The sequence below is a fragment of the Cebidichthys violaceus genome, unplaced genomic scaffold, assembly GCF_023349555.1.
Source record: "Cebidichthys violaceus isolate CVI_PGR_0920_01 unplaced genomic scaffold, fCebVio1.0.p SCAF_11, whole genome shotgun sequence".
Taxonomy (NCBI): Eukaryota; Metazoa; Chordata; class Actinopteri; order Perciformes; family Stichaeidae; genus Cebidichthys; species Cebidichthys violaceus.
The window spans coordinates 8,956,251-8,973,426 of record NW_027176274.1 but is presented as its reverse complement, the minus strand read 5'-3'; the positions used below and the strand labels follow the sequence as shown (position 1 = coordinate 8,973,426).

The 17,176-nt window shown below is 39.7% G+C and overlaps 1 protein-coding gene across 2 annotated transcripts; it reads left to right on the top strand.

The window, feature by feature from the left end:
* Window positions 1–1,811: 1,811 nt before the first annotated feature.
* On the top strand, window positions 1,812–16,362 carry prpf40a (PRP40 pre-mRNA processing factor 40 homolog A). Of its 2 annotated transcripts, XM_068703623.1 has the most exons (27): window positions 1,841–1,884; window positions 3,960–4,040; window positions 4,191–4,334; window positions 5,554–5,637; window positions 6,183–6,201; window positions 6,296–6,315; window positions 6,468–6,509; window positions 6,657–6,767; window positions 7,759–7,879; window positions 8,179–8,203; window positions 8,390–8,596; window positions 8,875–8,980; window positions 11,395–11,459; window positions 11,559–11,723; window positions 12,548–12,656; window positions 12,746–12,896; window positions 13,034–13,167; window positions 13,327–13,441; window positions 13,783–13,874; window positions 14,028–14,144; window positions 14,407–14,544; window positions 14,656–14,751; window positions 14,845–14,931; window positions 15,089–15,179; window positions 15,267–15,328; window positions 15,434–15,589; window positions 15,714–16,362. In XM_068703623.1, the coding sequence occupies exons 1-27, from the start codon at window positions 1,882–1,884 to the stop codon at window positions 15,801–15,803; spliced, it is 2,631 nt and encodes an 876-aa protein (XP_068559724.1). In that variant the 5' UTR covers window positions 1,841–1,881; the 3' UTR covers window positions 15,804–16,362. The 2 variants fall into 2 exon arrangements, with proteins under 2 accessions (XP_068559730.1, XP_068559724.1); XM_068703629.1 differs by lacking the exon at window positions 3,960–4,040 and having other exon boundaries at window positions 1,812–1,884.
* The last annotated feature ends 814 nt before the right edge of the window (window positions 16,363–17,176 follow it).

The following is a 17,176-nucleotide window of genomic DNA, read 5'->3' as shown; positions in this document are numbered from 1 at the left end:
ATTTGCAGCTATTGTTGATTCATGGCTTGTTTTATGTTTGTTTGTTTCCCTGAAGAAGAAAAAGAAGTGATGCTCTGTGGTTGACTGACTCCCATCATTAGGTTGAAGCTCGATCCATCACTGCCCCTAACTGTCGCCTTGTTGTCTTTTTGGCTTGTTAAGAGAATGGATAGGGAATTCTCCTGCACTTGTCAGTAAATACATCAGAGCTTATTGCAGTCTACCTTGAGTGTGGGCTCATCTGTTTCCTAACTCTTTGTTGCATGCTTCACACTCCAATAGCACTCTGAATCCCAGTGACAACTCCACAGTAAACAACACACTGAGCAGCATATAGCAGATAAGATGAACGTCACATCTGTTTTTTTCATTTTGAAAAGATCTTGAATACATACCCTGGCCATTCAAAATGTTTAAGAAAGTGAACATAGAATCTTTACAGAACACAAACAGCAATAAATGAAAATCAATGTGTTCATTAGGGCGTCAAGCTAATGTTCTGTTTGAATAGCCCTTATAATGGGTGACCTACTGCTTAACCTTGTTTTGTGTGAGGAACAGAGATCGAATGAAGACCATAGCCCTGTGAATGGCACTTGAAGAGGTTACAAGTGTGTAGACTGAGTTCATTCTAATTTTCCACCATCATTGGGAATCATTCCAGCTACACACTGCCAGGAAAATTGAGTCAAAGAAGCCAATACTTGGAAAATCACAGCCACTTCTCCAAATGATCCCCAATACACCAAGGTAATTTTGGTGTCTGAACTCCAGCAACTCCAGTTTCTGAAATGGACACTTGTTTTAACGTCTAAAATAAAGAGGGAGGAAATCACTCATTAACAGAGTAAAAGAAAACATGAGCACGTTGGTACAGGGTCAGGATTGCAAATAATGGATTATCTAACACAGAATGTTAATAAGGTCATAATGATATTTTAATGTTGTTTCACAATTTTTTATAGTATCCACCTTTTCAAATAATATCCCTTTCAGTGACTGTAATGTGATGGAAAAGAGATAATACTATAAAAATCCACTGCACATACAGAAGCCTATTTCATATACACATAAATCCATCAGTGTATACAAGACATTGTCTTATTATATTGGCCATTCAAAAAATACTGTAATGTATATAGAAATGTTCAATTGCACAGTATAGTTATTACTACAATCCCATACAGTACACAGTAACAGTTGACATGTATAGAAAAAAGTTTTTAGATTTTTTGTTAATTTGCTATACCTTTCTGTCGATACAATGTAGCTCTAAAACTGTTCTGTATTTCTTGTTGTCTACATGATTTTTAATCTAGTTTGCCTGTATCTTTCTTGAGCAGTAATTTCTTTTCTGTCTTGGAAGTTGGGATATATACAAATGTAATCTATGTACTTATTACATTTCATTATCAGGTAGTAATTATATTTACAGTATTTAATTTGATGTAACTTATTTTATTTAACAGCATTTCATTTTGTATTTGACTTTACTGTTGCTTAATCACCTTGTAATGTGGTTGCCTTCATTTTTCCTGACAGGCTAATTTGCGAAGAAAACCCTTATTTCTCACTTACTGACTGTTTTTGCATTTCACGCTCTTCCTTGCAGACGGAGTTTGCTCATATCTTGTGGAGAGGACTACGTTGTTGTATATTATTGCGGCCGATTGTATTTTTCAGGAACTCAAACAGGTATAGGATCACAATATTGCCACTCTAGCGCTTGGTTGTTGCGCATTCCTGCGCAGTACTACCGCAGAATGATGCTACAGAATCTTTACCTTTGAACTCGCTGCACGAGGAGGAAGTTGAACCAATCGTGTTGCTCGTTGTTGAGAGGTGTTCAGGTTTCTAGGAGGCTGATACCCTCTCGTCAACATGGTGAGTACAACCATTCAAAGGAATATATTAATAGCGGTAAAATAAAAGTTAATAACTGTAAATATTATACGTGTACTTATTTGGCGTTTGGTTAACAACCGTCTCTTTATCTTCATAATGTTATAATATTGTTGCACGTCCTATAACATCACAGGTTAGCATGTGGTGTTAGCTTAGCGCTGAGCTATGGTAGCGCCAAATACATACATACTGTCATGGTTCCGACTATGTCCTGGAACTGATACTTTTTATAAAATATAGATAGAGGCCACTCACATACAGTTAACTTTGGTTATGTATCATATTGGTAAATACGTCTGACGGTATTCAGAAATGTAAACCATATCAAAGGCTGATAAAAGTCGTGTTTAGCTAGCTGAATAAGTTAGTTGGCTAACTAGCTAACGCTTAACGTTAACGTTAGCTATACGTAAACCATTATTCTTCACCAGGTTTTAGACAGAGCCTGTAGTCATTCATTACAACCAGCATTTTACACGGTAACTGTTACCTAATAAGTTGGCATTAATCAATGTAAAGGTGATGTTAATGCATCTACGTTGTCGTTTGACGTAGCATATAGGTTAACTTAATTTATGTTACTATCCCTTTAAGTAAAGTTTCATAAACCTAAACCAATGGAGTCTGCAGCAATTTTATTTTAATTTGAACATTTCTCTACGAATGAATGAGTTAGGTCAGCCAGACTTGCATGCATACAAGTTGTAATTTGCTAGTTAACGTTAGGGATGTTATTAAACCTTAAAAACGAATGCACCTACCCTTTGGTTATATGTAACAGATTGAGAATGTATCTCTCTTGTGTTCTGGGACTATGGATGTATAGTGACGACAAAAGATTTGAGAGCGCTCAAAATGTAATTGAGCGCTACTCAGTCTGCATTGTAAGAGAAGAATTAGAATTGTGCTCAAGCGAGGAGTCCGGAATTTATCAGATTATTTCACCAAGCAAGAAGAATTGTGTAGCTACATTTGAGCTAACAATACAGTCTCTCACAACAGCAGTTGGCATCCTTAGTTGGCATTAGCCCACTCCCTCCTTCTGGATATAATCTCCCTCAATGTCATTAAAAATGTTGTGTAATTAGTCTGGTAATTAGTAATCCAATCCTCAACCAAAATAGAAATGTCCCTCCCTCCACACCTCGTAATTGTGTGATCCCCACCTTTTTCTCTTCTGTATATTTTCTGAATTTTACTAGAATATACTCCACTGTCTCTCTGTCATGACACTGGTTACAATATGGATTTTTTCCCCCAGATATTTAGAAGTGTCTTAAGGTTTCAATCTGCCAACTGCCTCCCATTCTTCTTACCATACTCAATTTGGATACTGTTTTGGTTTGAATGAAGGTGTCGTACTTAAGTTGCACTCTCCCAATAGTGTTGCCAAAGTTGTTTTATTTTTCTCCACACTGCTTTTACCCAGTGGGGTCTTTGAAAAAGATGTGGGTGTGACCTTTTGTCATCTCAGGTGCTCAGAAGCTGCCAGAACAACTAAAGAAAGTTGAGATGTCTTGCTCAGAACCGATCAAGTGTATAATCAAGGCTGCATTCTGAAATCTGATTCTGCTCTTATAAACCATGGCTGTGTGCTGACAATGTATTGCCTTGCAGACTGAATAGAGCTTAGAATTTGTTTTAGTGCATGCTAATACCGTCCTGCATTAAATCATCATGGAGGTTATAATGTTGATGTTTTAGAGAGGTGTTTGATTTCACCTAATGGTGATTTTGGAGGCTGTAGTTTGTGGTGCTGTTGAATTGTTCTGCCGTATACTTAGAGGTGTTGTCTTATGTTGTCCACCCTCCTCTTTAGGAACATTGTGGAATAATACTAATGTGTCATCTTTATTTTATTTTTTTTATCTTAACTGCAGTAATAATTGTAATATTGTAGCAAGAAAATCTAAACAGCATTTTAATAACTTAAGGACATGTTTGGAGAAACGGTAATGGTGGCTTTATTGAATTAGGCACGCTGATAATTTTGCGTTACACCACTTGCTGTTTTGAGTTCACTAACTCTGTGTGGTGTTTCTTATTCATGACAGTCTTCATCGGACGCTAATAATGGCCCGAGCCAAGCGCCACCTTATCCAGGTGTACCGCCCTCAGGGATACCTCCCCCATTTGTAAGTCAGTGACAGATATGTTTATGACAATTAGGTTCTCACCTTTTTTTGCTAGCCGTCATATCGGGTTGAACTGAGAGTGGTAAATATTAAGCTCTTTATTAATTTGAATCTAATCATCCTTATTTTTCTCCATATTAATTTGTCTAGATGGGACCACCAGGAATACCGCCTCATTTCCCTCCCATTGGAATGCCCCCTATGGGACAGAGACCACCCAGCATGACTCCTATGCCTCCTGGTATAATCCCCCCTGGTATAATGCCACCAATGGGGGCACCGCCAATGGGACAGGTGAGCCTTGTAGGAAGCTTGTAGGTTTGTCTCTAATTAATTGGAGTTGTTAGTTCTAAGGGCTTGGTAGCCTGTGTTGCTGCTCCTCTCACACCAGTAGACATCCTGCTCCTGAGTACGTACCACGGTACACATCCCAAAGCAGATAAGTGAAAAGGCTTGGTGGCAGATGTTATTACTTAAATAAAGAAAACCACTTGGTGCTTCTCCAGAGTGCACATATCACAGCGCTTTAAGAAATACGTTTCTAAGCCAATGCGCTGTTGATCATGTACAGCCTTGAAAAGTGAGTGTCAGTTAGGGAATGTTAATTAAAGTTACACTATGTTTCATTACAACTGATGGCTCTGGTCATTGGTGTTCTCGGTGATGGCACCCACCAAAGTAATGGCTAAGATACCCAAAAGTGACAATGTCACTAAAAAATGGCCATTACACATGAATGATCAGAAGAAGAAATTTCCATGTTACTCAAATTTAGTTGGAAAATAACCGAAGGTAAATGCTAAATATCCATCGCAGTTTACAGACCTACTCCCTGGTTTAATTTGAACCCACTGTAGCTCATGGATTTTCCTTAACACTACATCATTCATACACTGATGGCAGGGGTAAGGTGCCTGCCCATCAGGACTAACTAATCATTCACACCCCATTTTGAGTTAAGAGCCAGGGATCGAACTGCCGATCCTCTGATTTGAAGGACGACCCTGCTCTACTACTGAGCCACAGTCGCTTACAACAGATGAAAACTCAAGAATGAATATGCTAATTTTAAGAATTTCACACAAATGTGTAATGGGACAAAATTATGAAGTGATGACGTTTTTGACAGACGTAGATGCAAATTGGAACCTGACCTGGTGGAGGCGTATAACCGCAACACGGTTATTCTAGTTTTATTTATTTATCTTTTGAAGCAAAAATGGGTCACATTTTGCAAGCATATGTGGTCCTTTCATGCTTATTAATAAGTGTGATGTTGGAGGGTGTTTGAGCAAGGTGCCAACACCAGCCTAGAAAGGTGACAAAGGGATGTAGTTTTGTTTGTTTCTGCTTCACAGATCGCAAACTCGATGTCAGTCTCACCTTTTCTCCCCAGCTGCAAGCAGCCTTTCTCACAGATACCAACACCATGTCGCACACTGTGTCTTAATACATCTTCCTGCACTGGGTGGTATGGAAATGCCAGATGAATATTTCATGATTCTTTTATTAGATGCCAGGCATGATGCCACCTATGATGCCAGGAATGATGATGCCTCCTCGCATGCCAGCTGCGGCTGTTCAACCAACGGGACCGGTAACTCTCTTCACTCCTTTTCCCATCAGTGCTCACACTTCTTAAAATTCACTGCAATCTGTGAAATGCTAAGGGAATCATTTGCATTGCCAAGTAACACTGTTGGGTGTGAATGGTTGTCATTCACAAAAAAATCTGTACATTTTTTACCAAAACGTAATTAAATACAGTGACTGATTAAAATGCATTCAAAATGTCCCTTATTGTCACTATTTTGTTTTTGCTTTGCCGCCGCTGCAATCGTAATGACACACATTTCTGTCAAGTCTTCGTTCATACCGAGAGATAAGCAAATGATGCAAATGAGTAATATGATCTATAAATATTTTGTGACAACATCGAGGCGGCTTTAGAGATCATAAGACATCCACTTTATTATCTCAAGTGTGTTGTTGCGTCTTACGAGTTTGGAGGTTTGTTTTAATTAGGAAGTCTTTGTCAGTTACTGTGTATTGCGAATGATTAGTCTGTATTCTCAGCTGAATTCATCTTTTGTGAGTGTTTCTTGGGGAAATAATTCACAAAAATTTTTTTCTTTTCCTCAGCCTGGTGTTGACTCCTCAGGTAAGAGCCTTAATTTGTCACTTTTCATATTCTTGCATATTTTGTATTCATTAGAAGTTAAGTGTCTGACTGATTTGTGTTTTTATCCTCACAGCTGCTGCACCTGGAACAGCTGTAAGTGGAGCATAATCTTTCTTTTTATGCAGTAATTACAAGTTTACGATTGCGACAATTTAGTGTTCTTATCATTAGCTCCAGACTATTGTCTTCTGCCCCCTCAATAACTGAAGTCTGCCAACATTTCATTTGTTGCTTTGTCCTTGCAGAGTACCACAAATGGATCTCCACAGGACGAACAACCAAAGAAGGTTTGTGCACATTGAGAATGGAAAGATGGATGTGAAAGACTTGACAATATTATTAACTCGTAAAAAGATTTAAAACAGAGCCAAAGATAAGTCTTTTCTGTTCAGAACTGAACCAGCTGATTTATTTGTCGTTTGTTTCTGCCTCAGAAGTCCCTGTGGACAGAACACAAATCATTGGATGGAAAGACGTATTTTTACAATACAGATACCAAGCAGTCCACATGGGAGAAACCAGATGATCTCAAATCTCCTGCAGAGGTACAAACCTTTTATCACTTTCACAACATGTTTAAATGTGCTACATAAAGATACAGTGGAGTTATGTCTACCTGAGCAAAGAATGAAGTCACACTTCCTCTCTCTGTGTGCTTCTACTCCGAGCTCCTCTGTGCTTTGTTTACATAGCCGGTCCGTGAGTCACAGCGCGTGTGACCCACTGACCAGCTAATCGCTGCCGCTTTGCGTTGTTCTCATGAGGTTGTTGCCACTCAACCACGACCGTAATGACGGCAGAGAACTCGGTCGCAGAGAGCGTACCACCGTGTCCTAAGTGCTGCATCACGTCATGTAAACAAACTATGTACCTATCAGCTGTTCGTTCAGATCAGACTTGAGATGCAACTACTTAAATAATGGGTGAATAGTACTTGCTATCTTTCGACATTTGTATTTTTTTAAAACTGTATATTGTGTTATTTACTATAAATAACAATCTCCCTCCAACCAGTGGTTATTATATAGATAACTTCTGATTTAAACTTAATGAAGCTGTTCCTCACCCATTGCGGCGCTTTCAAAGCGAGCTGGAATAAAGAGAAACTTGGCCTCCACCTGTACAATTTATTTTTGACATTGCCAAGTTCCTATGAAATACAAAAGCAAGCTAGCCTACCGCTTTTATTTATGTAACTGGCTGAATTTGTATTTTTTGTATAACTTGATTTCCATCATCCTTGAAGTCATTGAGAATTGAGAAATAGAAAAAATATTTTTGTAAAATGTTGTTGTTACATTTTGATTATTTGTGTTTACATTATTGCAATCAGTTAATGTAACTTTTTTCAAACATAAAAACTCCATAATCTCGTACACACTTTACACAGCTTTCATGTCATAATAATGTCACAAATCATTTTGAATTGAATCGTGGCTGATATTTCTTTTCATATGGATCATAACATCACACTAGTTATCTTTGTGTAGTTGATCTACTTGAAATACCTTCCCTTTTTGTTTTGCCACCTTTAAGCAAATGCTGTCCAAATGCCCTTGGAAGGAGTACAAGTCCGACACGGGGAAGCCTTATTATTACAACTCTCAGACGAAGGAGTCCAGATGGACGAAACCCAAAGAGCTGGAAGATCTGGAAGGTAAAGAACTGCTGTCTGATGACGTCAAACCTATTGTGAGAAAGGATTTGACGTTCCATACTGATTTGTGCTGCGCTGAATGGATGTGCCTTTTAACAGCATGATTAATGGTCGGCCGCTTGCTTGTTATATATATATATTACGCCTTGCATTATAGTGGGTTTGGGGATTGTTGACGTACAAACACAGGAAGCACGTTTTGGCTCCTGCAGTACATTTATCTCTGTGCTGATTTATCAGCAATATGCTTTGAAATGAAAACAAGTTCCCTAAAAGCTATCATTTTTTTTCTATTCCAGCTATGATCAAAGCAGAGGAGAACGGGTAAGAGCTTCCTGTTTATCTTCGGTTACTCTTCAATGCTGCATGTATTATGAACAACAAATTATTTGTTTTTTAATGAATGTTTTTCATTTTCATGTCGTGATCCTTTATATCCCAGTCCGCTACATTGCCCGGCTATTCTTCCTATCATGTGGTGTGGTTTTACTCGTCATGGTCTGATTTCAGGACGGCAGAGGCGATGGCTCCTGGCATCACAGCAGCTCCTGCAGTGCACGCAGATAATACAGCCGCTATGGTAACCGTGATGGAGGCAGAAACTGCGACAGCGGTCTCGGAGGAACACCTGTCTCAGGCGGCCGTGCATCACGCAGCTGAGGTCAAGACTGCAGATGCACCTGTGGCTTCCTTAGAGAACACAGAGGCCACAGCCAGGTAAACAATTATGTCAGATATGGAGACGGGTACTGTCTCCAGTACTCAGACACACACTGTATTCATCCAGCCAGGACAGGAATAGAGTCATTACGACCCTGTGTTTATGTACACAGCACCCCTTTCAACGTAATGTATTCACGGATGAGGAGGTCTATTTTTGTGTCTCATAAATTTATTTAACGTTCGCATCTGCCAATGTGATGAATGCTCAATGACTTAAATGCTTTATGCAAACGCGGTCAAGTTAATGCATTAACATCTTCCTGTGCCCTCAGTATTGAAGTCACAAAAGAAGAACGGCCAGAGCTGCAGAAGAAAACTTATAAGTGGAACACAAAAGAGGAAGCCAAGCAAGCCTTCAAAGAGCTGCTGAAGGAGAAGGTGAGTCAGGCTGTCGTATAACACGCACGCACGCACGCACGCACGCACGCACACACACACACACACACACACACACACACACACACACACACACACACACACACACACTCACTCTGTAGGAGAGTGTAGAGGCTGTGCTGTCTCCGTCAGCCTGTAGTGCCTGTTAGCATTTTGACATTTAGCAGGTCAAATACAAAACAATAAAAAATTGCTCTCATCAGAGTGCTTGCCTGGACATACATTAGTATCCATTAATAATTCAGACTTCATTTTGCATGTGCCAGCTACAAAGACTGTAGTGCTGACTGCCTCGTCACTTCGGGTGGAGCTCTGTTTCCAATGCAAAATGTCATCAAGCTGGCTGTAGTTTGACATTAATTATTAGCTTGTTTAAAATGTATTCAAATATGCGCAAATTCGCAATAGCTGCGACCTTGTGCACGGTTCAATGAAGCGTTTAGAGCAAGGCTCACTAATAGGCGGACCGCGATCCAGAACCAGACATCGTTGTATCCGGACCTGGAGCTATAATTGAGAATTATTCAATTTTGACGGAGCTCTTCTATTTTAACGGGCGCAGCTTTTCCAGCCTTTACAGCACTCGTTCAATTGCATGCCTTGTAAATCACTCAGCCAGTCAAATATGTGAATTCCGATAAGCATCGAGGCTTGAGTGAGATATAAGCAGACAAGAGAGACTTGACGAGAGGCCGAACAGTTGGAATAGTAGTGAGTCAGATAAGTTATTTAACATATTGGACAGCTTAACCAGAGCCTTTAACCAAGAATGGACAGACTTTTATATGTTAATTCTTCCTCCGGGCAGTTTAAAACCAGTGTCTCATATGTTCAGAGACCGTGACGATTGTTAAAGAAGCAATGTGAAGCCCCGCTGCTGCGAGACAAAGCACAAATCTTTTGAGCAAACGTACCCACTCACATCTGAAATTAAGTCACAGAAAATAAACCTATGAGCCCAATATGATCAGAATCCTAACACATGAAATCATTGCCCAACAATGATGTAAACCGAGAGGAATAGAGCTGAAACAAGTCACTGCTCACACATTTCTCTTTTTAGAAGATGAGAAAAATATAATATCGTGGCTTTTTTAGGTGACATCACTTAACACCTGAATTAACTTAATATAAAGCTGCAGGACAATTCAGTTATATTCATTTTTTCACTTTTTTTTTTTTTTTTTTACTTTATTTTAAGATAAACATTTTTTAAAAGCTTTCTGAAATATTTTTTATTTTTAAATCCAGCCCTTACTGTAATTGAAATGAGAGAAGAACATATATTTATTATGAGAGTATTTATTTGTAATTTATCCAGTTCAATTTGAAATTTGACAATAAATATTGTTGAGATATTATTCAATTGAACTTTATTTATTTGATTTGACAGTCAGTTGTTGACTACATACAGACGTTAATACAACTGCTAGACTACTTCAGTAATTATGGCACTAAATCATTGTGCAAGTTATTGTGGCCTTTGCATGAGGAAATTGGACCTCGTTGAACCTTAATTGAATACCCCTGACCTCGGGCGAAAACGGGTCACCAAAGGGTGAGTAGATGTTAAATTCTTTAAAAAGTGCTGTCTGTTCAATAACCAACAGACCAAAACACTGGTTGATAATGATCATTAAACAGCCATGTTATTATTAAATGAGGGGTTTTTGTAGATATGTATACCGTGATACATAGGTTTGTTTTTAAGGTTCGTTGAATCCGGTCAGTCTCTCCTAATGACGTGTTTACCAGCACATCCTTTGCATTGTGATCAGGATCTAATCCCCGCCACTCCTCATGAGACCCCGGGAGGTCTTAGCTCAATTAGCGTCACCTTCCGGTTGCCGTGGATGTGTTGTGTCGCAGGGCGCCCTAGCACCACCCACCTGAACGCAGCTATATTTAGGCTCTTTTTTTAATTTTGTGCACAAAGCTCTCTCTCTCAGATTGCTTGCCATTTCCTGCAAGATCTTAATGGCTCTGTCTTTATGATTAGCTTTATTGGATCAAATGCACAGGGCTGGCCGGGATTAAGACGGTGAGAAAAAGTGGCACGCCTCAGTGAGTTAGAACAACTGTGACAATTTACAAGACAGGCAAGCGGTGGAATCCGTTCATAATGGATGGAGTCACTCCCTGAGAGAGGCAAGTGGCAGAAAGGGCGATTACATAAGTCCTCGGCAGCGCTTCTTTGAATTATGGCCCCTCCACACCTCTTAACCAGATATCTATTAGTAATTAAGAAAATGTTTTGGCTTTTAGGAGACAAAGCAGCACTGCTCATTGTTCCTCTAACTGTCTCTCATGCTTTTTTTCTAACAAAAACAATGCATTTTCCCTAAAATATCTTAATGTCAACTTAATGACTTTGAAATGAATTCTCTGTATTTCAGGGTGTGTCCTCAAACTCTTCCTGGGAACAGGCTATGAAAATGATAATCAATGATCCTCGCTACAGGTACACTATTCTCCTTGGTTTGGTTTATCCTATTTACCCTAGCAGGTGATGATAATGCCCGACTGACCTCAAATTTCTCCCTTTCCCCTGTCAACAAAGTGCCCTTCCCAAATTGAGTGAGAAGAAACAGGCGTTCAATGCCTACAAAGTCCAAACAGAGAAGGAAGAAAAAGAGGAGGCCAGGATTAAATACAAGGAGTCCAAAGAGACCTTTCAGAGGTTCCTGGAGAACCACGAGAAGATGACGTCTACCACCAGATACAAGTTAGCGCCGCAGTGATTTCATGAAGTGTATTTGTTTCTATATTGATTTGTAGTTCCATGTATTGTCGATATGATTATGCAGATGGCATCAGTGAAAGGTCACCAATGGTTCTGCACCCCGTCATGCAGTTCCAGCCTCGGTAGCTTCCTCTTCAGGAACACTGTGGTTCTGATGTCGGGGGTTAAGTGCTTGTGACATTTTGGATTTGGATGTAATTCTCCACAACTAGAAATAGCAATGATGTGTTCTTATTAAGTTGGCTTAGGGTTCATTTTTCACCGATAAACTATTTAGTAAGGAGTCGTGCGTCATAGCAATTATTCCAACATTTAAAATGTTTCAGCTTTGATCCAGTTCACCAGCACTCTTTGGTTCGGCATCTGTGTGAAAGTCATCGTGACGGACAGATCGACCAGTGACCTCGACAACGAGCCCGTTCTTCTAGCGGGGGGGCTGTTGTGGTGACAGACTGTAATCTGGGATGGCACACAACAGGCAGTTTGAATTGATCAATGGGCTAATTGTGTGTCTCCTTACATTTAATACCTTATTTCACTACAGTCAGCCGCCTCCTCTGGCTGTCATGTTTAGAGTTTCAGTGCACATCATGAAAGACAGCTGCACTTAATGAGTCCAGCTGTACTTTTTCTTTTTATTAACATGAAATTAATTTTATATTATCTCTACGCATCTGATGACTTGCACTACGCATTAAAAACCAAATGTGTTGGAGGTCAAGTTTCCTGTGAAATGCTGCCCTCATGTGGGTTATTGTATGAAAATATCCTCAACGTGTGTTTGTGTGTGTGTACCTGCAATCCAGGAAAGCGGAACAGATGTTTAATGAGCTCGAGGTGTGGAGCTGTGTACCAGAGAGAGACAGGCTGGAGATCTATGAAGATGTTTTGTTCTACCTTGCTAAGAAAGAGAAGGTAAGGCTTTGTTTGTCTGCGTGTTTACCAGAATATTGTAGTATATGATATCAACTTATCATCATCGTGAATGGTGTTAATGTTTCCAGGAGCAAGCCAAGCAGCTCAGAAAGAGGAACTGGGAAGCTCTGAAGAACATTTTGGACAACATGGCCAACGTCACATACCGCACCACCTGGTCTGAGGCCCAGCAGTACCTGCTAGACAACCCTACCTTTGCAGAGGATGAGGAGCTGCAAAGTATGAGAGCACACATTCATCTTTTTATTTACCAAATCAGTTTGGAGCTAATAGTGAGAAGAGAAAGTCTCTACCTCATTATAGGTCGACTTGGTTCTCAGTTCTCCCTGTTGATAAGTGTTGTTACCTGCTGACAGATATGGACAAAGAGGACGCCCTCATTTGTTTTGAGGAGCACATCCGAGCTCTGGAGAAGGAGGAGGAGGAGGAGAAACAGAAGACTCTTCTCAGGGAGAGAAGACGACAACGCAAGAACCGAGAGGCCTTCCAGGTGAGAGGGAATGGACGGTTAAAAACATCAGGGAAAGAACTGCTGCCTTCATGTCCTAAATTTACTTCTCATGTTACATTTTTCAGAAGGGACACATTCTATTTGTATACCTGCATATCAATTGCTGTCGTGAATTCTTATTTTGTGGTTTTTGCTCAGAAATTCCTGGACGAGCTCCACGACCACGGTCAGCTTCACTCCATGTCTGCCTGGATGGAGATGTACCCGACCCTGAGCTCAGACATCCGCTTTGCCAACATGCTGGGCCAGCCGGGTAGGACAGCAGGCCACAGCACACGCGGCGTCACCAGCCACACGAGCTGAGTGATCTGAAGCATGTGGTTGTGATATGCAGACAGCAGCACATGACATGAACACAGAATAAAGCAAACACAGCTCAGGATGTAAAAAACACTTCATTAATGCATATGTCATTTATTACACCATTCATTTCAGATACGTTTTTGTTTTTTATATATTTAACAAAACATTCAGCTCACAGATTTCTGTATAATTGTTCTGATTGTTTTTGTGTTCTGCTGTTGGACTCTAATATCTCTTTGCAGCATAACGCATATTGTCGACATCTTTTGACTTACCCTTTCTATTCTGCAGGTTCCACTCCCCTCGATCTGTTCAAATTCTACGTGGAAGACTTGAAGGCCCGCTACCACGATGAAAAGAGGATCATCAAAGATATTCTGAAGGTAAGTGTATCTGCGGTGTGTTTATATCTGTTACAGTGTCACAGGAAAGCTCTCCACATCTGCTCAGATCAGTGTTTCATTTAGGCTTGTTGTGACATTTTCTTCTTTTATGTAACACAACGTGTTCATCTTCTGCTTCCTTTGTGTTGCTAGGACAAAGGCTTTCTGGTGGAAGTCAACACTGGCTTTGACGACTTTGGATCAGTCATCAGTTCAGACAAGAGAGCCACCACACTGGATGCAGGAAACATAAAGCTGGCATTCAACAGTGTAAGACTCCTGTCCCATGTACATGTTTCCCCCACTCTCGAATCTTACACAGTTTTTTAAGGGAGGTAATTAAATACATGAGCTTAAGGTTTAAGAACTTAAAATAAATGTTATTATAGTTAATTAATGGTTTTATTATTACGGTTTATCTGTGTCTTTCGGTCTCTGGCTTAAAAACGTTGTCATATTAAGGCCTTTTCCAGGTTGTTTTCATTGTTTGTATTTATTAGATTAACACGTTTTTCCACCTATTTGTGTGTAGTTACTGGAGAAGGCAGAAGCCAGAGAGAGAGAGCGAGAGAAGGAGGAGGCCAGGAAAATGAAAAGGAAAGAAGCAGCCTTTAAAAACATGCTGAAGCTGGCCACACCACCACTGGAGCCAGAGACTGCATGGGAGGGGGTACGTCCTTTAATGCAAAATATATTATTACTATTTAGTTCTAATCATTTCTAAATTATTGGTAAAAGCACTACACAGTAGCTTGTCCTTAATGTTTAGTGATGGTTTCAGATCAGAGATCGATTCCTAAAAGAATCTGCCTTTGAAGACGTGACTCTGGAGTCGGAGAGGAAAAGGATATTCAAAGACTTCATGCATGTCTTAGAGGTAAGTCTGCCAGGATGGTGGAAAAGGGCTGAAATGATCAATCTTGATGACAAAGGTGAAGGTTTACCGTGGGGCATGTATTTCTTTTAACAGCATGAATGCCAACATCACCACTCCAAGACAAAGAAGCACTCAAAGAAGTCCAAGAAGCACCACAGGAAACGATCCCGCTCTCGATCGGTTAGTAGTCCTCGCTGTTGTGCTTAGACAAGACAATGAGCTGCAGAGAGACAATCTAGCAGTTAATAATCTGCATGAATACCTTTTTGCCTTGATGTCAATACTTCATATCACGCCTCGTTAATCTCTGAATTACTCCACCTAAATGTTTTGACAGGGCTCCGAGTCTGAGGACGAGGAATACCACAAGAAGAAAAAGAGGTCACAATCCAAGTCTCCCTCTGAACGCTCATCCAGTGGAGAATCCGGTGAGTGGATTTCAAAGCTTTGATGGTCTTTGTATGGAAGAAGTGCAGCACTATTGACAGTTAATGACATTTTCTGCCGGAAAACAGAGAGAAGCTATAAAAAATCCAAGAAGCACAAGAAGAAGGGCAAAAAGAGACGTCACAAGTCTGTAAGTATACAGGAAGATCCCCCCCAAATCAATGTCGTGTGTGTGTGTGTATATATACGTATAATCTGAATGTTTGTATGTGAACTGATGGTGATTGACACCCAGGCATCGCCAGACTCCGACAATGAGAAGAAAGGAAGAGAGCGCGATGGAAAGCGTGAAAAGGACTTAGAGAAAGATAAAGAGAACGACAAGTCTCGGGGGAAACCTCGCTCCGACTCTAAACAGAAGTCTCCGAAAAGAAAAGCTGCAAAAGAGGAGGTGGGTTTTCTTTATTACTGTAATAATGAAATACTGACGTAATGACTCAGTGACTCACTTTCTTTACAGCAGTCAAGTTTCATTTCTCATAGTTTACATAATACTGAGTGTGTGTTGTGTTCAGGGTGGCTGGGATACATCAGGCAGTGAGCTGAGTGAAGGAGAGCTGGAGAAAAGGAGAAGAACTTTACTGGAACAGCTGGATGCACCTTGATGATGACGACACCTCTGCTGCCCTTTTATTGTATTTGTACACTTCTACAAACATGCATTCCCCTCCAAGCTCATGTGACTGTACTGGGCGAACCACCCTGGACGGATTGTGTGACATAACACCACTCTCTGGTATTCATGGGAATGTGCGACACTGAGCTTAAACACTTATTTGGTGACTAATTTGATGTCAGGAAACTGATCAGCTGATCAACCTTAAAATATCAGGTTGTCTTTTTGTTGCTTTTGTTAGTATTTTTTAGTTGACTGTAGCTGTACATGTTTTCCATTGCCAATCATTTTTTATATTCAATTAAAAGTATATCTTTAATGTCACACTGACTGTCTTTCAAATGGAAAAGTAGCGCAAGAAGAAATAGGTTTAAGGAAAACATGCAGTATCTTTCATTATCACTATCTCAGAGATAATGAAAGAATAGTTTTGATTTGGTCTAACTTGACTAGATGTATTCTCTAATCATTCAAAAAAGGTTTTAATTTGAGCATCCGTTTAAATTGATATACTGTAGTGAAATGTAATAAAATACTGTTTCAATGGATTACGTCTTTAATTGGATACTTCAGGAGATCAACACGATCGAGAGTAAATGTTATTATGTACTTGTGTAATTTCCAAACACTCCAGTTCTACAGGATGTAGTAATGAACTGTGTTTCATTAATAGATAAGCCAGCTGATAGGACAACTAATCAGTGGGGTGATCCATCATATGACTGGTATTTAATTTAGTTCAATAAAGAATACCACTTCCAGTTCATTAGGTACATCTAGCACACACTAATGCAGACTAATACAACTAATAATAAATAAATAAAATCCAGATAAACAGTAATTTGCAGCTTTGGGTTTGTAGCCCAAGAATGAGAAGAAAAGAATTACAAAAGGCAAACTGCTTTATATTCAATGTAAATAGTTTATTTGATCATATCTGTTGAAAATCTCATATCACCTATTTTTTTAAAATAAAGCTTGTTATTTTGTAATAAGCACAAACTGCCTAAAATACATTTCTGGTGAAAGTAAAATAAAAAAACATGCCAGTATTATCCAGTTAGACAAATGTTACTATTACAGACTGAAGTTGAGAGAAAGATGAACGGCAGCACGTCACTAAGCCACAAAACCAGCTGATCACAGGTCAGCTAACAGAAACTAGTTTGATTAAACAGTGTGATGATTTCGAGTTTGAATCTGTTCAAATTTACAAACATTTAAAAATCCTTTGCATGTTTTTGTAGCTGGCTTTGATGCATCTGTGACCCACCCACATGACTGAGACATGATCTCACACTACTGTAGATTCTGGCTGCATTTGGCTTAATTAAATATACAAAAAAATGGAAACAAAAACTA

Excerpts from the sequence above, each read along its gene's own strand:
- prpf40a (XM_068703623.1), top strand. Across the intron at positions 4,041-4,190 it reads CAGGGATACCTCCCCCATTT|ATGGGACCACCAGGAATACC; the intron begins GTAAGTCAGTGA and ends TAATTTGTCTAG. Across the intron at positions 14,145-14,406 it reads TAAAGCTGGCATTCAACAGT|TTACTGGAGAAGGCAGAAGC; the intron begins GTAAGACTCCTG and ends ATTTGTGTGTAG.